Consider the following 24,344-nt stretch of genomic DNA (forward strand, 5'->3'; position numbering starts at 1 on the left):
GAATGTACTTAGAGAATTCTAAAGAATCAACTCACAAAAAATGATCTGAAACAATTACAGGACGAAAAGTAAACTTTAAAAACCACCAGCCTTGCTGGACGCTACAAAGTCCAGCAGCAAGAGATGGAAAGAGAAATTCCGTTGAAAATAACTTCAGACAATAGAAAATACTTGGGATTTTTTCTGCCCAGAAACACCCAGGGAGCTTATGAACACAATTAGGAACACTTTTCACTCCAATGAGACAGAGCTAAACTGAAGAAATATTAATTGCTTCCGGGTAGACCTATTAACATAATGACCCCCCTGCCCAAGTTGGCGTTCTTATTCAGTACCATGCCGATCAAATGACCAAAATATTATTTTACAGTGAGGAAAAAATTGTAACAAAATTCACCTGAAGGAAGAAAAGAATGTGAAACTCGGCAATCCAGAATTTCCAGATTTCAAACTATATACATCAGTTGGACACTGGCTAGGAGAAAAGGTGGTAGAAAGACGGCATAGCCGAGGGAAACAACACCGTCCGCCAGCGTTCGATAAACCCGCGGACCGCCATGCTTGCGCCTGCATTTTGGACTTCCCTCGCTGGCTATGGCACACTATTTCAAAGTCCGGTTCTTTTTGTACAGCGGTTTGGACGTGTAGACATATATTACCTTAACTTTAACATATTGAACAGGTACGGGTCCACCTGCCATGGGGGGGGGGCGGGGAATGAGAACAAAAGGTTGGCAATTGTCCCCGCTGTAAAATTACCCGTGCATCTATCTGGCAAATAAAACCTATTAAAATATATTAAAAAAGAACTCTGTGTCCGACAAAAATCAAACGAGCAAAGGATGTGTTTTCAGAATAAGTCAAAGCCAGGAAGAGTCACTTGAAAACTGGCCGAAATCACTGCTGATTAGGGAACTTAAGTTAAAAAACCGCGAGGTGCCACGTCACGCGCGTCGGACTGGCTGACGGGACGAACGAGAAATGCGGAGAGCACGTGGAAGTTAGGACTCGAACGCAGGGGGGGGGGATTCCGGAGAATGAAGTCACGCCCCGAAGTGTCTAGAAGGTGCATCTTTAGCCCAGCAGGAGCACAAGTAGGAAAAGGGGGCGGGAGGGCGGAGGTGGAAAACGAAAAAGCCGGAAAGCCGCTCTTTTTGTGGTGGCCGGGGAGCGGATGAACACTCGGGGTTCCGGGACGGGATTAAACACGTGCTGCGGGCAGCAACGAGAGGCCGAAGGTTTGGGGAAAACCCGGGAAGATTTGTGTGAATTCACGCCACCTGAAGCGACCAAAAGCACACATGTCCGGGTACGAGCGAGAGGGGGCGCCTGTGAGGGGCTGCTGGGTCCGAGGCCATTCCAAGGGCCCGGATGAAAAGTACTATCCCTCCTGTGCTGGAAGCACAGCTCTTCTTTAAACAGACCCCCAAATATTTCCTTCTTTTTATCTTGTTTTGCGACAAACATGGCCATTTGCATCGCATGATTTTACCTTTATTACCCGCATCCAATGGTTTGCTTTCTCAAGGAAGGGAAAGGAGGAGAGAATGTGGAATTCAAAAATTTGAAGCGACTTTTTAATGGCATAACATAGGGAATTACTTAAGGAAATAAACATTTTTATTAAGGCTCCCACCCACCTCTGGGACAGTGGCCACGCCCTTCCCCAGACAGCCCTCCGCAGCTCGGGTTTCAGCCCTTCCCAAGCTTTCCCTTCCAATGCCGAGGGCCCCCCCCTCCCCGAGGGGCTTTCATACTCCCTTCTCGAGCCCACTTATCACACCTGCCCCCACCCCCTGTCTGTCTGTCCCCTTCTACCCTCCTCCGTTACAGGGGCTGCTCCCCCCGGACCTGATCAGCCAGAATGGGGGCGGCACCGCAGGAACAAGCAGGAACTCTGGGCTCCGGGACCCCTTCCAGCTCTGAAGGCGCAGGCGCACCCATCCCCCCGGCCGAGAGAGTACGCATGCGCTTGCGCCTACGTTTCCCAAAACTCCCAGGCAGCCTCCTCCGGAATCTTCACCCTCCCCTTATTTTCTCATTTGTCACGGGTTAGGGGGAGCGTGGGCTCTCCCAAAGTTCCTGAGGAGACACTTTAAGATTATAAGCCGCAAGGGGTGTCTAGACTGGGAACGACCGGCTTAATCCTTCTAACTGGCTCTTTTCTAGGCTTTGGCCAGATTGGGCCGGAGCAGGAGTTCACTGCACCACGACTGCCAATCAGAAGAGACGCCTAACTCCCGCCTTCAAAGGTCACGCTACGATAGGGCCAACCAGAGAACACGATTTCGTTCTGCCAATCAGAGGGAACGCTGCCCTCCGTCAATCAGAGAGCTCACTTCCTCTGCTCCCCGGGGAGGGCCTGTGCGGAGGCCGGGGATGGAGGGCCGGGCTTCAGGCCCAGAGGCCGGCGGCGTTCTCCGGCGGTGACACTGAGGACCGTCGGAGGCTCGCCAGACTCCCGAGGACGCAGGGGCGGGGCGGGGCGGGGCGGGGCGGGGCGGGATTCCCGGGCCCGGGAGGCGCCACCCCCAGCCGCCTAGCCCGGAGGCTGGACTGTGGGAGCCGACTTCCCCCTCTGTACTCCCGGAGGTCCGAGCCCCGCACCTGTGGCCGCCGGCCGCGCTCGGGGGCCTTCTCCCGGACCTCGCGGTGAGTCTTCCCGGAAATCGGGAGCGCGCGCCCCTCCGGCCTGGCTCGGGGCCCCGTCCCTCGCATCCAGGGGCGCCATCCCCTGCCTTCACTCCGGGTCACGCAGCCCGACCTTCCCCCTAACCCGGAGCCTCCGATGCACAGGGGGGGGGGGGGACGGACTGTTTCCTTCTGCGGGCGTCGGGGGGTGTCCCCGTGGGAGGGAGGCGAGGAAAGGGGAGGAGGCGATTCCTGGGGGCAGCTTCTCCTTGAGGGAAGTGCCGGGCGACGCCGAGGGGGCCTCACCCTCTGAATCCTTGTAGGCCGAACCCGCTCCCGGGCAGTGGCTGGACGGACGCGTCCCTCCCTGATCCTGGTCCCTCCCGGGCTCAGCCCGAAGAGGATCCGGCGGCCCGGCAGGGAGCCTGAGGACATGGCCCCCGGAGCCAGCAAACCCTCCTGGCAGGTGAGTGGGGGGGGGTGGCCGCAGGCGGGGCCGAGGCTCAGCCTCCCCCTTCCCCCTCCCGGCTCCCTCTGCCTTTGAGCATCTCCCCCTGCACTCCCTTAATTATCATTTAAATAAGCGTGATGTGACGTAACTTCTCGGCCCCGCCCCCTCCGGAGTGTGGGGCTCCCTTAGGGCCTGGTCATCTCTAGCAATGACCCCCCCCAGCTGCCCCCATTCTCATTTATGAGTCTCTTATGCAGAGAGCCTCGCTCCTCTTCCTGCATTCCTTGCACACACACACATCCCTCGTTTAATCTCTTACACGGAAATCCTTTCTTTTCTTTCTGCATTCCTTGCACACCCACCCCCCTCCTCGTTTATTAGTGTCTTTGAGATCCTTTTCGCTCTTTCTGCATTTCTTGCAGGCATATGCACACACATCTGTCTCATTCTGTAGTCTCTTGCACAGAAATCCTTTCTGCATTCCTTGCACACGTGCACACACACATCCCTCTTCTGCACCTTCTGTATTTCCTTTTTTCAGATTTCCCTTGTAACAGGTGAGAGTCAAGCACTTCCCACGAGGCTCCTGTCTGGAGAGCGCAGAGCCCCAACATCATCCCCAGCTGGTTTTCTTTGCAAAGTTGTCGTCATCGCATGTTATTTCCTGCCAAGAATTTTTACTTTTTTATTTTTAAAAAATACTTATTTAAAGATAAGAAAAAAAAACAAAGTAGAAAAAGAAATGAAATTTTAAAAGCAACACACAATATTGAAATGTGCCCAGAAAAATATAGTATTCAAAATATTTAACAATAAATTTCCATTTCAAGAATACTCATATAATAATAAGAGATTATATTATAACTATATTTGCTTCCTTGTAGGTCATTCTTTTGTTCTCTGCTGAACACAGGCCAGTTAAACATGGGGGAAGGAGGATGTGTATATTCATATCTACGCACATTTCTATATTCACACCTATACATCACCTGCATAGACACATATACACATAGTCATTTATACATACGTTGATACAAACAATCTTAATAGGACTGACCTATTAGATTCTCTGATCGAATCTCTAAGTTTGACTTTATCTGAAGTCAGTGATTACCAGCCCTAAATTTTTTTCCCTATTAAATTCTACTCCTGATCCTTGTTGTGTATTTCCCATACCTACTAGACTTTTCTATTTTAATTCTATTTATATATAAATACCTACTAGACTTTTCTATTTTAATTCTATTTATATATAAATACCTACTAGACTTTTCTATTTTAATTCTATTTATATATAAATCTATATATATATATATATATAGATCTATAATATATATATATTATAGATTTATATATATATATAAATCTATGAGGCTATTTCCTCAACCAGGAATCCTTCCTTATCTTCTCACTACACCTTCCCCTCCCTCTTTATCCCTTTCCCATTAATTTACACTTCTTGTCCCATTATCATTAATCTGCATATCTTCTATACACCCTCTTATCTTATCCCTTATTTCTTTGTATTTTCTGGAGGGTGCACTCTCTCGAGAGCTCTCTCTCTCTCTCCTCTCTCTCTCTCTCTCTCTCTCTCTCTCTCTCTCTCTCTCTCTCTCTCTCTCTCTCTCTGTGTATATGTGTGTGTGTGTGTGTGTGTGTGTGTGTGTGTGGTTCCCTGTTTAACCCATTCCCATTGTGAGTTGGTTTTCAGAACTACCAACCCTTCCCCCCAATGTCTTTTTATTGGTTCTTGCTCTGCACTTCATCCCCATAGCATAGTTAATAATTTTTACCTTTTTCTAGAGTTTTAGTTCTTAAAGTCAGATCATACGCATCTCTGCCCCAGTCTTTCTTTTGGACTCCCCAGTTGTGGATATCAATCTTAAGCTTACTTTTCACTTTAAAAAACACAAACAGGGGCCGCTAGGGGGCGCAGTGGAGAGAGCACCAGCCCTGAATTCAGGACCCGAGTTCAAATGTGGTCTCAGACACTTAATGCTTCCTGGCCGTGTGACCTGGGCAAGTCACTTAACCCCAGCCTAAAAAAAAAAAAAAAAAAAAAAAGCACAAACAATTTGTCCTTGTTGAGTCCCTTGAAACTAAACTTTCATGCTGGGTTTGATGTATTAAATTTTGAATTGAGTTCAAGTTGGAGAGAAAATCCTGAAAATCTGCAAGTTTGTTGAATGTCCTTTTTCTTTTTTTCCTATTCAATATGGTTAATTTTGCTGGATATGTATATATATATTTTAAAGTTCTGGGAGTTTTCCTGCATGTTTTTTTTTGCTGAGGCAATCAGGGTTAGGTGGCTTGAACTGAGGTCCTCCTGACTTCAGGGTTGGTGCTCTCTATCCACTGCACCATCTAGCTGCCTCCTGCATGATTTTTTTTTTTTTAATTTGAGTTCACACTTTTGCCCTTACCTTCCTCCTCTCCAAAACAGGCTACATGTGTGCAATCATGTAAAACATGTTTCCACATTAGTCATGTTGTGAGAGAAGAACCAAAGCAAAATGGACAAAGAAAATCAAGAAGGAAAGTGAAAATAGCCTGCTTCAGTCTGCATTTAGACACCACCAGTTATTTCTCTTGATGGTGGATAGCATTTTCCGTCACGCGTCTTTGGAAATGTAGTTTTATTGTTGAGAGCTAAATCATTCAATGTTGCTGTTACTGTGTACAGGGTTTTCCTGGTTTGTCTTACTTCACTTCGTAACAGTTCATGTAAGTTTTTCCAGGTTATGAAATGTGAATATTAATGAATATATGCCATGAACGAATAAAAGCATTCGTGAAGCAAAAACATGTGATATTTTGCCTATGACCTAAAGTCCTCAAAACAACCATAAATAACTCTTTACTTGATTCATTAAAATCTCATATTAAGTAAAGTTCAGATTATGATTATTCTCTCTATGAATCTTGTTGTCTAGTAGATAAGACTTTATTTTAGGCTTTTTAGTAATTACCTAGATTATTTATTTTCCTTTATTCTCTTTTCAGTGTTCCAAGATAATGTTTTTAGAATTAGAACATGTAGTACTTGACAGCTTTTCATAACTCTCTGTAGAATTTTCTTAACATATCGTTAGGAGAGTTCTGATGAGGAAGAAGTTTCACATTGTCTGTTTTTCTCTTCTATAGATTCTCATACCTCACTGACAGACCCCTATATCTTCTTGATTGCATAGGAAGAGACATTCATGATAATATATTTGCCAAATTTATTCCAACTGCAAATACGAAATGCTTTTTCTCATTCCATTTAGGTTTTTAATAACTACAGTTTTAAGTATTGGCTCTGACACTCAAAATTTTATAAAATCCCCTCTCTGAGTTTCATTTTCCCCCTGAACATTATTAAGTGTTGGTTTCAGCCCTAAATCTTGTGAATTTTAATGATTAGGAATCATTGACATTCAAGGATGTGGCCGTGGACTTCACCCAGGAGGAGTGGTGCCTCTTGGACCATTCTCAGAAAGAGCTCTACAAGGTTGTCATGCAGGAAAACTCCCAGAACCTGCTTTCCATGGGTAAGCATGTCTTTTCTGGTTTCTCTGAATATGCAGAAATGGTAATTTTCCCAGTCCTCCTGCTCCCTGGTTCTCATGGTATTAGGTCTTTGCATTTTGTGACACTTCCTGATGTGTTTTATGTAGCTTGTAGCTTCATGTTACAAAATTAACGAGATTTATAGAATTTCAGACTTGGAACTAATCTCAGAGATTATCTAGAGTATCTTCTGCCTGGGCATAAATTTTGACTGCAAAATTTCTGAAAATTGATCATTCTGATTTTCCTTGTAGATATACAGTAAAAGGAACCCCCTGTGAACCCAACAAGACAAGTCATTCCTCTGTGGGATATAAATTAGTAACTCATTACTCCTAGTCCTGTGTCCCAGGCACTGTCTTAAGTACTTTAGAAGTAGAGTTTAATTTGAATTTACTAATACCCTGTGATTTTTCTTGCTGTGGTTATCCCCATCTAACAATTAAGGAAATTAAGATAAATAGGGGTTAAGTGGCATTTAAGTGTCTGAGACTGATTCCAATTCAAGTTTCCATGACTTGAGCCCCAGGGCTCTCAGCAGCGAACTAGGTAGTGGTCATCCTTCTAAGAAAGAGGTAGACAGAAACCAAATTTTCTTGTTCCAGTTTGGCTGCATGATCTACCTACATCCAAGCTCAAAACAGTTAATACTGGTTCAGCTATCCTTCCGGAGTCCTGGGACCCTCCTGGGGTCCTTGCCTGCATTTCCCCTTTCCCTAAAGAGGACTAAAGTGTACATTTCTCTCCATCCTCATTCCTTCTCCATTTCTCACTCTAAGGGATCCCAGTTCTCAAAGAAGATTTGGTCTCCCACTTTGAGGAAAGGGAACCATCGTGGATCCTAGATCAAATAGACCTGAAGAACTCTTGTCCAGGTGAGTGAGATGGTAGCAAGTATGAGGGCTGTTATCCCAAAAAACCTCTGTGTTTCAGGGAAGAGGATGCTAGGCTCAGGGACAGGAAGACCTGACTTGGAATTCTTTTTTAGATGTTTTTTAGCAGTAAGATCCTGGGAACAAGGAGCCTCTGAGCATCACTTTTTCCCATCTCTGAAATTAGAATTTTGGCCAACATGGCCTTTCATTTCTCTTGTAGTAATTAATAAATCTATGATACTACAAAAAATCATTTAGAACATTGGGACATGGAAATCTGAAAGCATCCAGAAAGGGCGGAGGCTGTCCTGTATTAGCTCTTTCCTACACCTTCAAGTCCACAAGCATTCTTAAGTACCAGATAATTTGCTAAATGCCATAGATACAAAAGCAAGAGACAACCCTTATTGTCAGAGAGTTCCCAAGCATTCAAACTATTATTTGGAGATCTGTTATATCCAGGATCAATTAGAGTTAATTAAGAGAGAAAAGGCACAATGGTCATAGAGCACTACCAAAGACTTCTTGTAGAAGGTGGGGGATTTTTAAGGGAGACTTAGGGAAGCCAGGATGAGCATTCTAGACAGTGGGAGGAGCCAGAGAAAGCACTTGAAATCAGGAGATAAAGGATCTTATTTAAGGAAAAAAAAGGAGGCCTGTACCCCTGGATTATCTTAGGTGGAAGAAGACTGGAAAGGTAGGGGAAGGAAAGATGATGAAGGGCTCTTGCACCCAGAAGTTTTTGTCTCTCTATTCAGAAGGTGGATTTGAGCTTCTTTGGAGAATTAAGTGGACTTCAGAGAGAGTTTAGGTAGTGAAACCAACCAGCGAGCTCTTGCCATACTACAGATGTGAGATTATACAGACCTGAACCAAGAAAGTGGCAATGATGGGAGAGATAGGGTGGGTGTCTGGGAGGAAGGTTACAAAAGTAGTATCAACAGGACTTTCCAAAAAATTGAAATGGGGGGTGCTAGTGTGTGGGTATAGGTGAAGAGGGGGTGATTACTTAGGTAATGAGCCTGGATAATTGGCAAGATGGTGCTCTGAGTAGCAGTAGTCAAATAAGAAGGTGGGATATTGGTCAAAAGAAAAGGAATTTCATTTTAGATTTGAAAGGAGAAACTCCGGAGAGAATATTATCCCTAAAACCTAGAGAAGAAAGTATCCAGGAAAAGGAGGATGATTGGCAGTGGCAGAGGTAACAGAGAGGTCAGGAAAAATGTGGATTGAGAACAATTCACTGGATTTGGCCATTTGGAGATGATTCATAGCTTCACAGAGAACTATTTTCGTTGCACAAGGAATTTGGAAGCCAGACTGCAGAGAGTTTCAAAAATAGTGAAAGGAAAGGAATTGGAGGCATCAATTGTAGATGGCCATTTCTAGGTATTTAGCAATGAAAGGGGAGAAAGATGGGAATGAATGAACTAAGTGAGTCTTCTTTGACTGTCAGGGATTTGTTATCTGCTATGTACCAGGTATTGTGCTAAGTGCTATGGATACAATTAATTAAAATTAAAAAAAGATAGTCCCTGCCCTTAAGTATCTTACAGTCCAGAGAGGTTTGGGGGAAGAGGAGAAATGGCAGAAAGAAGGAAGCAAGAAAGAATAAAAGTGGGTGAGGGAGGGGAACGAAACAGGGGTGTACTTTGGGCATCTTGTTCTGCAGAGTTGATGCCAAGCAAGATGGAGGAAACCTCTAAAAGTCCATTTCTGCTCTTTATAAAGGGAGACATTGGAAAAAGGTTTGACACTCCATCCTTCAGCTTTGCAATCCAATGTAGAACAGGAGGCAGCATATGAGTTCAGTCAGTGCTTGGGTTAGGAGCATGATTATGAAATTAAATTGGAGGAGAGATCAACAAATGTCTCATTTTTCTTTTTTTTTTTTTCTTTTTTTTTTCGTGTTAAATATATATATATATATATATTTATTTATTTATTTATTTATTTATTTATTCATTCATTTTTCCAAATTATCCCCTCCCTCCCTCCACTCCCCCCCCCCATGACAGGTAATCCCATAAATGTCTCATTTTTCAATGAAATATGAAACCAAGTTGTCAATCGAGAGTAGAGATGAACAAACCAAATAGGAAGGATGTGGAAAGATGAAAGGTTTGGGAAAGACTGGGTTGAGTGGGACAGGCAGTTAAGGATCTGAGATTACCACGCTGTAACAGACCATGCCATGCTGATTTCATTCTTGTCTTTTGTCTTCATTTTGGCAGTTGAGAAGGAAAGAAGGTCACTGTCTTGCTTAGAAGTAGTCACCCCAGCCTGAGTTTTGCCTAAGTTATCAAAAAACCTTTCCTAATCTCTGTGGCCCAATCTTATCTCAGTTTTCAGAAAAGCCTTGACCATTGAAGTGAAAGTTAGGGAGTTGGGAGGTAGAGACTCCCAGGCAGCCTGTAGCACAAAACCTTCCAGTAACCTAGAAACTTTTGTGTTGTCCCATACTTGGTCTGGTCAGATTCAGTCGGGTTTGAACCAAAGTAGTTCCTTGTGGGTGATAAAATGCAAAAAATAAACAAAAATAGGGTTGAGCACAGAACCTGCATTTGAGAATTAAGCACAAGTCCAGAATCCAGAGAACAAAGGACTTGTTGTTTCCTAGTATTAGCCATAGGCCCAATGACTCAATAAACATCAGTTCAACACTTATATTCTAGGCACTGTGCCGTAAGGTTCAGGAGTGCAAAGAATTATTTAAAAAACAAAATAAAAAAGTCCTTCCTATCCAGAAGCTCAATCTGGAATATAAACAGGTGGTTTGAGAAGAAACTACAGATCATGAACTTCACTCTTAGCTGATCCAGGTTAAGAAGGGTGTTTTGGTAGGGCAGTGCATTTAAATTCAACAAGGAAATGAATGAATGAAAGGTGAGCATACAAGAACAGTTTAAGGAATGCAGGTTTTTAATGAAGTAACCAAATTGCTAATGATAAAAAGCAACACCTACTGTGTGTCAGGCAATTCACAAATAGTAGCTCATTTGATCCTCACAACAATCCTGAGAAGTGAGAGGTATGATTATTCTCTTCTTAATGATAAGGAAAATGGGGTAAATGGAAATACTGTGACTTACTCAGTGTTGCTCAGGTAGCCCATGTCAGTCTGTATTTGAACGCGTTTTCTTGACTCCAGATCCATTGCGCTATCCACTGCGCCACCCAGCTGCCTCAAGATGGAAAGTGTTTCCATTAGTGAGACTGCTTCAAAGAGTTGAGATTAAAAAGGCAGGAACTTTTTAAGATAGTATTACAAGCAGTTATCAAGAGCTGGAATGGATAACAAGATGGGGTAAGAAATGAAGATCGTGCCATTTCAATTATAGATGACTAATGTTGATCCCATCTTTTTTATTCTCCTAACCACTGAGGCAAGGGTTAAGGGAATATGATAAAGAAGACTTCATTATCATTACTAAACGTGCATAGGATGAATTCATCCATAATAATAGAGAAAGGTAGCAGAACCTGACAACATGTTGTATATAAGAAACACCCGTGAAAGAAAGATTCACCCAGCATTAAAATAAAAGAATTTTATTCTATAATAAAGTTTGGAACTCTGCCCCCAGACTGACTCATTTGGCTGCCCTTTGACCCAGTGATTACCACTAGTAAACCTATCAACTAAAGAAATAAGAGAACCCAAATTATAGACAATCCAAAATTATAGTTGCTATCTTTTTTTTTAAGATTTTTTTTTTTTTAGAAATTTATTTAGAAATGGTTCTGATATAGTTGACAAGATAATATACCTCAATGGAGGGGAAAAAAAATCCCAATAATATCAGAAGAAAATAATTTTATCATGGGTAGAGAATTGCTTTATAGATAGAAAATAAAAAGTAAACAAATAGTTTTATTTAACTCCAAGGTGACAGTGAAAGTTGTTAGTCTAATCCAGTTCAAGAAAAAGAACCAAACATTGAATCAATCTTGTTTTCATTTTCACCATTGCTGATACCCACTCCATTAAGTAGTATAATGAAGAAAATGCCAAACAAGATATCAAAAAGTGGGCAATTTTCTATCTTTCAGCTTTGCCTCTTTCTGGAGGGCTATCTAGTTTTCTATTTAGGGATTTATTTTGGATTTAACTTGGCCTGAATCAGATTTCATCTTTTAATCCTGTTTCAAACTTATATCCTACTGAAACTTACATCATTGCTCAGTGACTTGATAATGTCCTCTCACAGGAATAGAGAAAACATGTTAACTCTATGTCTTAATTTACTTTTGGGATACAATAAATTAAAGTTTAAACACTGTGTAATGAATTGTCTATTGCTAGATTGTGTTCCACCAGATATGGGCAGTTCCTCTATAATCCAGTGGACATTCCAATTATGAGGAAGATGTTTTTTTTATTTTTATTTTTTTATGTTAAACATGATTAGAAATATGTTAAATCTAATATGTGTATACATATTTATACAATTATTGTGCCACACAAGAAGAAAAGAAAAGCAAAATAAAATACAAGTAAACAACAACAAAAAGAGTGAAAATTATAGCTGCTATCTTTTTGTAGTTTCAAAGAACTGGAAACAAAGATGGTCACCATATATTGGGAAATGTCTAAAGAAATGATTGATAATCTGAGAATAAAATGGAAGGTTATTCCGTCTCAAGAAATGATAAAAGGCACAATTTTAGAGAAACCTGAGAAGACTTGAATGAACAGACACTGACAAAAGAATGAGTAGAATAGTTCATATGGAGAGACATTCATCAATGCAACCAACAATAACTTTAAAGTAATGGCTCTTGATTCTTAGGACCTCTATAAAGAATAAGAAGCATGTTGTTAATCTCCCCAGTCATTTAAGCTATTACTCATATTATTCTTGTTATTTTTGCATTTAATTCCTCCAGTAGTGACCCAGAAAACTGTTGCCCCTCAAAGCTCCAAATCAATACTTAGTTTCACTGTATTATTATAAATAGTAAAATTTTGTTCTGGTTAAATAATGAAACAAAATAATATCCTAATTTTAATTATGAAAAATTATGAAAATTATGGAAAAAATTCCTGTAAGAATTAATTTTTTTAAAATAGAGTAGGGCTTCTTGCTTATTAGCTCTAAAACTTCAATTTAAATTTATTTTTATAGACTTCAATGAATATAAATAGCATTTTTTTTCATAAAATAAATTATAACTTGGAAGGGATTATACCTACCATAATATATGAAATTCATTAATTAGACTCTTTTTTTCCTTGAATCAAAGTTTGCAGTTTTTTGTTCAAGAGCTACCAAATTCAGTATTCAGTGTGGTTCTGCATCCAGTTAACTTAATAATAAGAAAAACAACAAAAAATAATAATAAATATTTATGTAATGCCTGGAGGGTCTTAGACACTGGGCTAAGTGCTTTACAGACATTCTCTCATTTGATCTTTATGGTGCTATGAGATGGGTACTATTCTTATTTCTACTTTACAATTAAGGAAACAGGAAAAGGTTCAATGACTTATTCTAATAAGTAAATGAGGTAGGATTTGAACCCACTTCTTTCTGATTACTAGGCCCAGATCTTGGGAGATTTGACTTATAATCACTCACTCTCACATGGGTGAGATGGAATGTGTAGGAGAATTGTATAGCTTCCCTTGCTGAGGGATAGAAATTCTTTTTTTCTATTTTGCCCATAAGTTGGTCATTAAAATAAATCACTAGTTAATATATAAAATATTTATTTTTCTGTTTCCTAATAGCAAGTAGTGTATTAAATGACAAATGCCTATATTGTTTAATACTTTTACATAAAACAACATTTTTTAAGGAAAGGAATTTTCAGATATATGTTTCTTTTTTCTACTACTGGCATACTGTCCACATCCTCACAGAAACATTACAAAAATATCCTCTGAAAACCTTCCTGATAGAAGAATAATAACATAAACAGAAGATAAGTTCAAATAAAAAATAGCCTTAAATGGCAGTATGAGGTATTTTTTGGAAAGGTAAGCTATGTTAATATTTATTAATACAGCAGAATTTAACTTTTTTTTTTTTAATTTAAGCTTTTTATTTACAAAGTATATGCATGGGTAATTTTTCAACATTGAACCTTCTGTTCCAAATTATCCCCTCCTTTCCCCCGCCCCATCCCCTAGATGGTAGGTAGTCCAGTACAGTTAAATATGTTAAAATATATGTTAAATCCAATATATGTGTACATATCAATAGTTATCTTGCTGCACAAGAAAAATTAGATTTGGAAAGAAAAAAACCTGAGAAGGAAAACAAAATGCAAGCAAACATCAATAGAAAGCATGAAAATGCTATGTTGTGGTCCACACTCAGTTCACACGATTCTCTCTCTGAGTGTATATAGCTCTCTTCATCACTGAACAAGTAGAACTGGTTTGAATCAACTCATTATTCAGAGTCACGTCCGTCAGAATTGGTTGTATAGTCTTCTTGTTGCTGTGTACAGTGATCTCCTGGGTTTGCTAATTTCACTCAGCATCAGTTCATGTAAGTCTCCGCAGGCCTCTGAAATCATCCTGGGGTCATTTCTTAAAGAACAATAATATTCCATAACATCCACAATTTAATCAGCCATTCTCCAGCTAATGGGCATCCATTCAGTTTTCAGTTTTCTTGAGGCATTTTTTTTTTCTTTGTAGAAAAGTTGTGATGGTCCCAGGTGGTTCCAAGATGTCTTGTAATGCTCATACTTGATGAGCATAATTTTAAAAGAACCTTCCAAATGCAAGAACACAAACACTTGCACCATCTTGATCTGATGATAACAGCACTGATGAATTGCAATTCCAAGGTAACCCTGAAATGAGGGAGCTACTTTAGTGCAGTATATCACACAAGCAAATGAGGGTATGTGCATCCCTATAACCATCCACTAGGGATTGACTTCCACTTGAATGTCAAACCTTTCTGACAATTTGGCAACATTTTAATGATAGGTTGAGAAACAGATTTTGTTTAAAAGTCAGTTTGATTTAATCACTGTATGAACACTAAAATTGTATGCCTAATCATGACTATTTTGAATCATTGCTTGAAGAAAACTATTATTCAAACTTACACATACTTGTTGTGGAGAGGAGAATTATATTTGTAGCAAAATTGTACATTTATCTACTACTTTATATGCCATTAAATAATTTTTTAGCTTAGACCCCTTAAACCATAGTCATGAACCCCCAATGTGTTCATGAATCACTAGCTGGTAAGTATCACTGCTGTCCACTTTCTGAAAGAAGAAAAATGGTCTGAAGATACAGAAAGAGACCATGTATTTCTGAATGTGGGAAATATGTGGATTTTTTTTGTTGTTGTCGTTTCAAATTTCACAAGGATTGGAGTTTTTTTTTTCTTTGTTTTTGGGGAACATTGGTATTCAAGATAAATTTTTGAAAAATAAAGAAATGATAGCTATCATTTTTTTTAAAAGCCCCAATCATGCCTCTGGTGAATAAAAAAAAAAAATATTTGGCACTTAAAATGTGATCTGAGCATTGACAACTGAAAAAATAAGACTAAAAAGGATTAATAGGAAAATTAAATTGTGCTCAGAGCTTTTGTAGATGATAAAAAAAGTGGTATTTAGCATATGTGTAGCAAATGGCATAATAGCAATATATCAGAATAGAATGTAAGAAAATATGACACAAAAGGCTAATAAATGCAAAACTATTTCTTTGCTTAGCATATGAAATTCACAAAAGATGAACAAGTGATAGTACAGAGATAGAAATAGAGAAGCAGAATGCTTTCCTGAGAACAGCAAATTAAAAACAATAAGCAACAGAAGTTAGAAATTAAGTGGAGAAAGGCCATTTGGTGCTAGGAATGGAGCATCAGTGCTAAAATTTGAGTTCTGATGTCTTTTACAGGGATATTGGTCATGTCACTTGACTATTGTGAATTCATGGCTTCATTTGTAAAGTGTAATGAGGATTCTACCTGTGTCACAGGTTTGTCGTGAACATCCAATGTTGTTTGTGAAGTTCTTCATAAATTAAATCATCCTGCAGATGTGAGTTAGTGGCATTTTCAGTTGATTAATTCTACCCATTAAGTTTGACCCAGTCTTTTTGACAGGAGAATAGAATATAATTCTGCCTACTTCAGGAGAAGGAAGAGGGATTTTTTTTCCCCCCAGTATATATACGTGTGTGTCTTTGTATACATACATACACACATACGTATGTATATACACATAAGTATGCATGTGTGTTTGCTTGTGTATACACATATATATGTATATATATACATGTGTGTATATATATTTTTGTTTGTTTCTTTCAGATACAGAGACAAAGTGTACAATGAATGAGACTGCTTTGAAGCCAAGCGTTTCTGTGGAAGAATCTTGCCAGCAAAGATTCAAAAGTGATACTCCCTGTGACTTGAGTTTGAGCGAAATCTGTGACTCGGGCATTAAGATAGAGAAAAATCAAAACAGTCACTATGAATTTGATAAAGATGCAAAGGATTTCAAACAATATTCTGTACTAATTGAACTTAAGAAAATGACCTCAGAGAATGACTCTTTTCAGTATTGTGAAGATGGTGAATGTGTTAATGACAAGATCAGTCTTATTCAATCTTATGAGATGCCCTCTCAAGAGCAATTGTATCAAGGTATTCAACAGGAAATGGACATTAGTTTGAGTTCAGACATCATAAGACATCAGGAAAGTTATAGTGGAGAAATGGTTTACATAGCGAATGAAAGTGATAAGACTTCCAGCCACAACTCAAAGCTCATTGACCCTCAGAATACTGCTGGGAAACCTTATGAATGTAATCAATGTAGAAAGTCTTTTACAAAAAGGTCTACTCTTACTATGCATCAGAGAATCCACACTGGAAAGAAAATTTATGATTGTAATCAGTGTGGAAAGGCTTTCCTAGATAGGGCAAATCTTGAAAACCATCTGAGAATCCACACAGGAGAGAAATCTTATGAATGTAATCAATGTGGAAAGACTTTCAGACGGAGCTCTGGTCTCTTTACACATCAGAAAATTCACACTGTACAAAAACCTTATGAATGTGATCAATGTGGAAAAACTTTCACTCAGAATTCCCAAATTTTGATGCATCAAAAAATTCACACTGGAGAGAAACCTTATATATGTAGTCATTGTGGAAAGACTTTCAGACAAATTGCTGTTCTTTCTAAACATCAGAGAATCCACGCTGCAAAGAAAACTTATGAATGTAATCATTGTGGAAAGAATTTCACAAAAAGATCTGGCCTTATTAACCATTTGAGAATTCACACTGGAGAAAAACCTTATGGATGTAGTCACTGTGGAAAGGCTTTTGCAGAGAAATCCAATCTTACTGTACATCAGAGAATCCACACTCGAGAAAAATCTTATGCATGTGATCAATATGGAAAGGCTTTCCCTGAGAACATCATTCTTGGTCAAGATCAAAGAATTCACACTGAAGGGAAACTTCACAATTGTAATCAATGTGAAAAGACTTTCAAAAAAAGATCGAGTCTTCGTGAACATCAGAGGATTCACACTGGAGAGAAACCTTATGAATGTAATCAATGTGGAAAGACTTTCATATCCAGCTCCTGTCTTGCTAAACATCGGAAAAGCCACAGTGGTGAGAAAATTTATGGATGTGCTCAGTGTGGAAAGGCTTTCCCATATAGGGCCAATCTTGCTAACCATTTGAGAATCCACACAGGAGAGAAACCTTATGGATGTAGTCAGTGTGGAAAGGCTTTCACAGAGAAATCCAATCTTGCTGTACATCAGAGAATCCACACTGGAGAGAAACCTTATGAATGTAATCAGTGTGGAAAGGCTTTTACAGAAAAATGCAATCTTACTGTACATAAGAGGATCCACACGGGAGAGAAACCTTATGTATGCAATCAGTGTGGAAAGGCTTTCACACAAAATATCATTCTTGCTCAACATCAGAGAATCCACACTGGAGAGAAACCATATGGATGTAACCAATGTGGGAAGACTTTTAGAACAAGATCTGGTCTTCATGTCCATCAAAGAATTCACACTGAAGAGAAACTTCATGATTGTAATCAGTGTGGAAAGATTTTCAAAAAAAGATCAAGTCTTCATGAACATCAGAGAATTCATACTGGAGAGAAATATGAATGTAATCAGTGTGGACAGACTTTCCTGTCAAGCACATGTCTTGCTAAACATTGTAACATCCACATTGGTGAAAAAATTTATGAATGTAGTCAATGTGGAAAGGCTTTGAGATGCAGTTTTGAACTTGCTAAACATTGGGAAATTCTCCATGGAGAGATATCTCCTGAGTGTCAGGAATGTGGTAAAGTTTTTCATGAACATGCTTCTCTTATTGCACATCAGAGAACCCACTCTAGAGAGAAGAGTAACGAATGTTATCAGTGTGGAAAGGCTTTCACGCAGAACTCCAAACTAGCTGTACACCTGAGAATCCACACTGGAGAGAAACCTTTTAAATGCACTCAGTGTGGAAAGGCATTCCCATATAAGGCCAGTCTTGCTAATCATTTGAGAATCCACACTGGAGAAAAACCTTATGGATGTAATCAATGTGGAAAGGCTTTCACAGAGAAATCCAATCTTGCTGTACATCAGCGAATCCACACTGGAGAGAAACCTTATGAATGCAATGAATGTGGAAAGGCTTTTAGAATGAGAACCATTCTTGTTGAACATCAAAGAATTCACACTGGAGAGAAACCTTATAAATGTAGTCAGTGTGAAAAGGCTTTCCCATATAAGGCCAATCTTGCTAACCATTTAAGAATCCACATTGGAGAGAAACCTTATCAATGTCCTCACTGTGAAAAGGCTTTCCCATATAAGACCAGTCTTGCTAACCATTTGAGAATCCATAATGGAGAAAAACCTTACAAATGTACTCAGTGTGGAAAGTCTTTTACAGAGAAATCCAATCTTGCTGTACATGAGAGAATTCACATTGGAGAAAAGCCTTATGTATGCAATCAATGTGGAAAGGCTTTTAAAATGAGAACCATTCTTGTTGAACATCAGAGAATTCACACTGGAGAGAAACCTTATAAATGTAATCAATGTGGAAAGGCTTTCCCATATAAGGCCAATCTTGCTAACCATTTAAGAATCCATGTTGGAAAGAAACTTTATGAATGTAGTCAATGTGGAAAGACTTTCAGAATGAGAACCATTCTTGTTGAGCATCAGAGAATTCACACAGGAGAGAAACCTTTTGAATGTAATCAATGTGGAAAAACTTTCAGATCCAGCTCCTGGCTTGATAAACACAAAAAAATCCACACTGGAGAGAAACTGTATGAATATGACCAATGTGATGAAACCTTTTAAGTAACAGCCATCCCTTATTTCCCACCAGAGAATTGCTAATCAATATTGTCATAGTTAGGGGTGAGGAAAGGCATTTAAATGAATACAAAGATTGTTCAACCTCAGAAAATTCCTTTTGATTAGTGTGGGAAGGACCTTGAACAGAGATCATCACTTTATTTTATATGAGAGGATTCATAGTAGGAAAAAGCTTTAGGAATTTGTTCAATGGAATCAGGATTTTCTCTGGAACAAAGATATCACTAGATATGAGAATATTCATACTGAAATTAAGGTTTATCAAAGCATATTTTTTTGTCAGTGCAAAGGCCTTTACATAGAGTTCATACTTGGTTATACATTGGAAAAATGCTGAAGAGAAAATTTATGGATCTGAGTAATGAGGTAAGACCTCTTGCAGTAGAGACTGTTAGGTTTCTCAAAAGTCATATTTTCATAAAGCCTACAAATATAATGACTTTTTCTGTTAAGATCTTAAAGTTTGTCATTATTCTCAGTAATTTTTTTTAACATTCATATACCATGATATCTTCAGCCATTTCATAACTGATTTAGTGTTCACTTTGATTCCTGTTTTCTTAGTGATGCTAAATGTTCTGGTATAAGTATTTTGATATCTGCTAAACATTTATTTCTGTAATGATATCTTTAAACAGTTAGTTGGTAGAGGTGATAGTGTATTGTGCCTGGAGCCCCAAGACCTGAATTCAGATTCCATGTATGACACATTAACTGCGTGACCCTGTACAAGTCACTTAACCTCTTTCTCCCTGATTTTCCCATCTGTAGAATGGGGTTAATAATAATGGGCAAATACCTCCTAGGATTGATAATAAGGAACAAACAAGATAATAATAGTAAATACCTTTGCACATATTAAGTCATGGTAGAAGAGATAGCTATTGCTTTTTATTCCATGGGTTATAGGATTCATAGTCAATTTAGTGGGCTAAAATATATATAGACTGTTTAGTCATTTTTCTATCAACTCATATTGAACAGTGTAGAGGAAGTTACTAATTTTAACAAATAGGGCACTAGGTTTTGAATCAAGAAGGTGGGTCAAATCCTGCCTCAAATATTCCCTACCTCTGTATTTTGTAGAAAGGAGGAAGTTCTGAAAATTAGCTTGAGAAATTGAGTAGATCCAAGTACATAATCAGGTAGCCAAAATGGTAAGTATAATATGCATGCCTTCAGTACATCCCAAGACCCCAAATATGGAGCCAAAATTTTCTAATCACCACAGAAATACTAGAACAAGTGAAAAGCAGGCTGGCAGAAAAGAGATATAGACCAACATCTCACACAGTACCAAGATTAGCTCTAAGTTGTAGGTGATTTAGATATAAAAGTCCTCTCAAACATAATTGGAAAAATCATAAAAAAAGAGGGGGGGCAGCTAGGGGGCGCAGTGGATAGAGCACCAGCCCTGAATTCAGGAGGACCCGAGTTCAAATTTGGTCTCGGACACTTAACACTTCCTGGCTGTGTGACCCTGAGCAAGTCACTTAACCCCAGCCCCAGGGGGGGGGAAAAAAAAAGATAGGGTTTTCCATTTTGAATAGGGGTTAAGTTCATCATTAAACAAATGGAAAGAAAGATTCACAGAAAATAAAATGGGCCACATTAACAATCCAATGCATGGATTGGATTACATGAAACTGTAAATGTGGCAATTAACTGGGGAAAATTTTCTCTGATAAAGGCTTCACATCCAAGATTTTATACAGGTTATATGTGTAGAATAATGTTAAAAAGTACAAATGGGCAATTTTCAAAGGAAGAAATACAAAGTACAAATAATCCTATGATAAATAAGTCCCATATCTGTAATCATTAATGCAAATCACTAAGAATCTAATATTGGGGGAAATGATTGAATATTTGATAGAATTTTGGGTTTTGATGTTTGGTTTTTTTTCCCTTTTTCATCAGTGGGAAGATACATATTTGTTTCATGGCATAGAAAACAATTGTTAATTTAGAAATAAAATTTAAATTGACAAGAAAAAAGCTCTGAATCAATAATAATTAGATAAAACTGCACTTAATCAACTTTAATATCCCAACCCATATCTATGCAATTGGCAAAGGGGAGAAGAAAATTGAGCTTTGAATTAATAGGCACGTGCTTATTTTATCGTTGGTGAAGCTCTAAAGATAGAAAAGTCATTGAACTATGTATACTCTTTGAATTGGTGATGCCTCTAGAGGCTTTTTTCCTATACAGAGGAAAAGGACTCACCTACAAAACTATAATAGCTCCCTGTGTTTTGACAAAGGACTAGTTACTTAAATGTATCCCACAAAAGAATAATGGCTGAACAAATTTTGGTATATAAATGAAATGGAGCATACAAAGAATTGTATGAAATAATGCAGCATGATGTAATCAGGAGACTAATTGATTTATAGTAACAATATTGTGAAGGCCAGTAAGTTCGAAAGATGTCACAAGATTTGATTATTAAAATGAGAACCACTATTGCAAAGGATTTATCAAGATCTGCACCACCTAATTCTTGAATGAGAAGTGATGTTTGTAGAATAAAGTACTTTTTGAGGATGTGGGCTGTGGTGGACTTCGTTTTGGTTTACTTCTTCCCTGACAGGCTTTTTTTTTTTTTTCCAGTTTTAAAGGAGATTAGGAATTAGAAATGCCCTTCCTCCATTAAAAAAAAAAAAGAAAGAAAAGAAGTAAAGGAAATTGATAGATTTTTAAAATACATGTAGCAGAGAACAGAAGAAAGTTTAGAAGAAATGAGAATAGCTTTGAAAGTGCCATATTGAATTATTTAATTACTCATAAGGAAATTCCAATTTTTCATGTTAGAACTTGTTCCGTGTGTAATCCTCTTTTTCTGTTTAATGGTATCTATTTCATGTTTGTGAATTTCAAAATTAAAAATAATCAAATATTAGTTGTTTCTTTTTTGTTATTTTCACCAACTTTGAAAGCATTCAAAAGACCTTTTGTATAATAATTATCATCCCTGATAGAATTCAGAGCAAATAAAATCTTCCCATATTAAAATGTAAGAAGCTCCCCCTTGTTTTATCAGTGGTTTTAAATTTGTATTTCCTTTTTATATTTTTCTTGACTAGGCTCTGAATTTCAAATTTCGAAAATTTATTTTTATGACACATTTTAAGTTCTGAAATGTTCCCCCCCCTTCCATTCCAACATCACATTAGAGAAGACCAACATTTAGGATGTATACATATAGAGATAAATATTTATATCTATATCTATATCTATCTATGAAACAACAATGCATACTTACATAAATCAGTTCTTTTTTCATATGCATGTAAGGGTCCTAGAAAGGTCAGGCAAGCGCAATTGAGATGTAAGTGGGGCAGTGGTCTCAGATCCCCAGATGTGGTTGGAATTGAGTACTTAGGAACTTCTTTCATGGATGGGACCTCCTGCCTCTCTGAGCATGATCTTGTTTATCAAGCAAACTATAGTTGATGCTGAGTAGCTTGACATGAGATGATTGGTCCCCAATTTGAAAGAAAGGGGATTTGTAAGGGTCCTAGAAAGGTCAGGCAAGAGCAATTGAGATGTAAGTGGCCCAATGGTCTCTGAGATCCCAGGATGTGGTTGGAGTTGAGTACTTAGGAACCTTCCTTCATGGGTGGGACTTCCAGCCACAGCGGGGAATTCTAAATCTCACTGAAATCTCGATCAAGTTCATCATCAATTGGCTTGTGTCTGTGACATCATAGACCCTATTTAAGCTCTGGGCAAGAAGAGCTCCAACTCTTACCATCTGGAGCTTGGCCTGGAAAAGCACTACCAAGATAGGCGGGAGGTCCTAGAGTAGATGTGAACCACGTGAATAAACTCTTAGCTTGCTCTGTTGTGCTTAATAACTGCTTCCCTATGAGATAGCAGCTGGAGGATTCTGGGGACCTCAAAACAGAGGTAAGATGGATATTTGCCAGTTTCTCTCTGATAGTCCTAGGAATAAGAACGCATTAGCGTTAGTTAGGTGAGAATGGGCCTGACACGTATGCAGATAGCATTTTCCTTTACAAATCCTTCATAGTTAATTTGAATGATCACATTACTTGGAATATTTTAGTTATTTAGTTTCTCTTCAAACAGTACAGTCATTACTCTATTCAAAGTTCTCTTAGTTCATGTAATTTCATGCAAATCTTTCCATGATTTTCTGAATCTAATCTGCTCATTTCTTACAACACAGTAATATTCCATCATGTTCAAATAATACAGCCATTCCTGATTAATAGGCATACACTCAATTTCCAGTTCTTTACCATGACAAAGAGAACTGCTATGAATATTTTAGAACATAAAAATTCTTTTCCTTTTTCCCTGATCACCTTGGGAAACAGACTTAAGAGTGATATTGCCAAGTCAAACAGTATATTGTTTTATAATTTGGAGGACATAACGCTAAATTGTTCTTCAAAATAATTGTATGAGTTCACAATTCCACCAACAGGGTTAGTGTCCCAATTTTTCCCTTCTATCATAGTAGCTGATCTGATAGATGTGAGGTAGTACCTCAGAGTTGTTTGTTTGCATTTCTTAATGATAATTTAAAATATTTTTTCATATAACTATATCATTTCTCCCAAAACTGCCTGTTCTTATCAGTTGAAAATAAGGCTGCTATTATAAATTTGGTTGAGTGCTCTCTATATTTGAAAGATGAGACTTATCTGAGAAACTGACTATAAAAGTTTTTCCCCCTATTTTTCTGCTTTCCTTCTAATCTTGGCTACATTGGTTTTATTTGTGCCAAACTTTTAAGTTTAATGTAATAAAAATCATTTTACATCCCACAAAATCCTATCTCTTGTTTATTCATATTCTCTTGTCTATAAATCTGATATGTAATATGTTTCATACTCCTAATTTATTTATGTTTCCTTTTATGCCTAGATAGTATCCATTTTGACCTTATCTAGCTAGCCTCTATAAAAATCTTATTATTTTCCCAGCAATTTTTTTTATCAGATAGTGAATTCTTATCCTAAAAGCTTAGATTTTTGTGTATATCAAACTAACATATGTTCAGGATGGATTATGCAAGAAATGTAAGGTTGGTTCAATATTAGCAAAATTACAAGCATGAATGACTATATTAATAACAAAAATAATATCATTACCTCAAAAGATGCAGAAAGAGGTTTTGACAAAATGGTATACTCATTCCTGTTTGCCTCCCCAGCATTATCTTTACTGGGGATAAGCTAGAGGCCATTCTAGTAAAAATTAGGTCTGAACAAAAGATGTTCATTATCTTTATTATTGTTCAATATTTTATTAGAAAATATAGCTATAGCAAAAGACAAGAAAAAGAAATTTGAATTAACAGGCAATTGTTAGGATTACTAAGTGAGAACTCAGGTTGTCTGGACAGTGACAAGGTGAGAATTCAAGTTTTCTGGACAATTACAAGGTGAGAACTCAGGTTGACTTGATAGAGGGGGCAAGCTCATTGGCTGGGGTGGTTCT

The 24,344-nt window shown here is 38.3% G+C and overlaps 2 protein-coding genes across 2 annotated transcripts; both read left to right on the forward strand.

The window, feature by feature from the left end:
• Positions 1-2,357: 2,357 nt before the first annotated feature.
• LOC141564694 (KRAB domain-containing protein 4-like) lies at positions 2,358-14,293 on the forward strand. The gene is made up of 5 exons (XM_074307477.1): positions 2,358-2,652; positions 2,955-3,097; positions 6,489-6,615; positions 7,414-7,509; positions 14,162-14,293. Exons 2-5 carry the CDS (start codon positions 3,065-3,067, stop codon positions 14,170-14,172), a joined length of 267 nt encoding a protein of 88 aa, XP_074163578.1. The 5' UTR covers positions 2,358-2,652; positions 2,955-3,064; the 3' UTR covers positions 14,173-14,293.
• Positions 14,181-21,771, forward strand: LOC141564688 (uncharacterized). Its single transcript, XM_074307463.1, has 2 exons — positions 14,181-14,313; positions 15,807-21,771. Exon 2 carries the CDS (start codon positions 15,827-15,829, stop codon positions 18,845-18,847), a length of 3,021 nt encoding a protein of 1,006 aa, XP_074163564.1. The 5' UTR covers positions 14,181-14,313; positions 15,807-15,826; the 3' UTR covers positions 18,848-21,771.
• Positions 21,772-24,344: the final 2,573 nt, after the last annotated feature.

Source organism: Sminthopsis crassicaudata, chromosome 3 (assembly GCF_048593235.1).
Source record: "Sminthopsis crassicaudata isolate SCR6 chromosome 3, ASM4859323v1, whole genome shotgun sequence".
Classification (NCBI taxonomy): Eukaryota; Metazoa; Chordata; class Mammalia; order Dasyuromorphia; family Dasyuridae; genus Sminthopsis; species Sminthopsis crassicaudata.